At 54.5% G+C, this 310-nt stretch overlaps 1 protein-coding gene across 1 annotated transcript in view; it reads right to left on the minus strand.

Moving 5' to 3' along the window:
- Positions 1-310, minus strand: part of CSUI_004151 (retrotransposon ty3-gypsy subclass) — a gene marked incomplete at its 3' end in the record, with an annotated part of 1,592 nt that overhangs the window by 569 nt on the left and 713 nt on the right. Inside the window, exon 2 of the mRNA XM_068064345.1 lies at positions 14-105. Coding sequence (XP_067923679.1) covers positions 14-105 — 92 coding nt within the window. The remainder of the gene's footprint in view (positions 1-13; positions 106-310) is intronic.

The following is a 310-nucleotide window of genomic DNA, read 5'->3' on the forward strand; positions in this document are numbered from 1 at the left end:
TCGTGCACCGCACGGCTGTGCTTTGGTCGCCAGTGCATGTCGGAGGTTTCTTTTAGTAGTTGGTGCAACGGGTGGGCTAGTTTGTTGAAGTTCGGGATCAGCTTCCTGTAGAATCCAACCATTCCTAGAAACCCTCTTAGCTGCTTCCTGTCTTTGAGCACTTCGGGCCAGTCGCGTATCGTTTCAACCTTCTTGGGATCCGGAGATACCTTCCCCGGCTCTATCACGAACCCTAGGTATGTCGCGCGTTGTGTTGCTATCTCGCACTTGGTGGGGTTGAGGTAGATCTGGTGCTCCCGCGCCCTCTCGA

This window comes from Cystoisospora suis (genome assembly GCF_002600585.1).
Source record: "Cystoisospora suis strain Wien I chromosome Unknown contig_1895, whole genome shotgun sequence".
Classification (NCBI taxonomy): Eukaryota; Apicomplexa; class Conoidasida; order Eucoccidiorida; family Sarcocystidae; genus Cystoisospora; species Cystoisospora suis.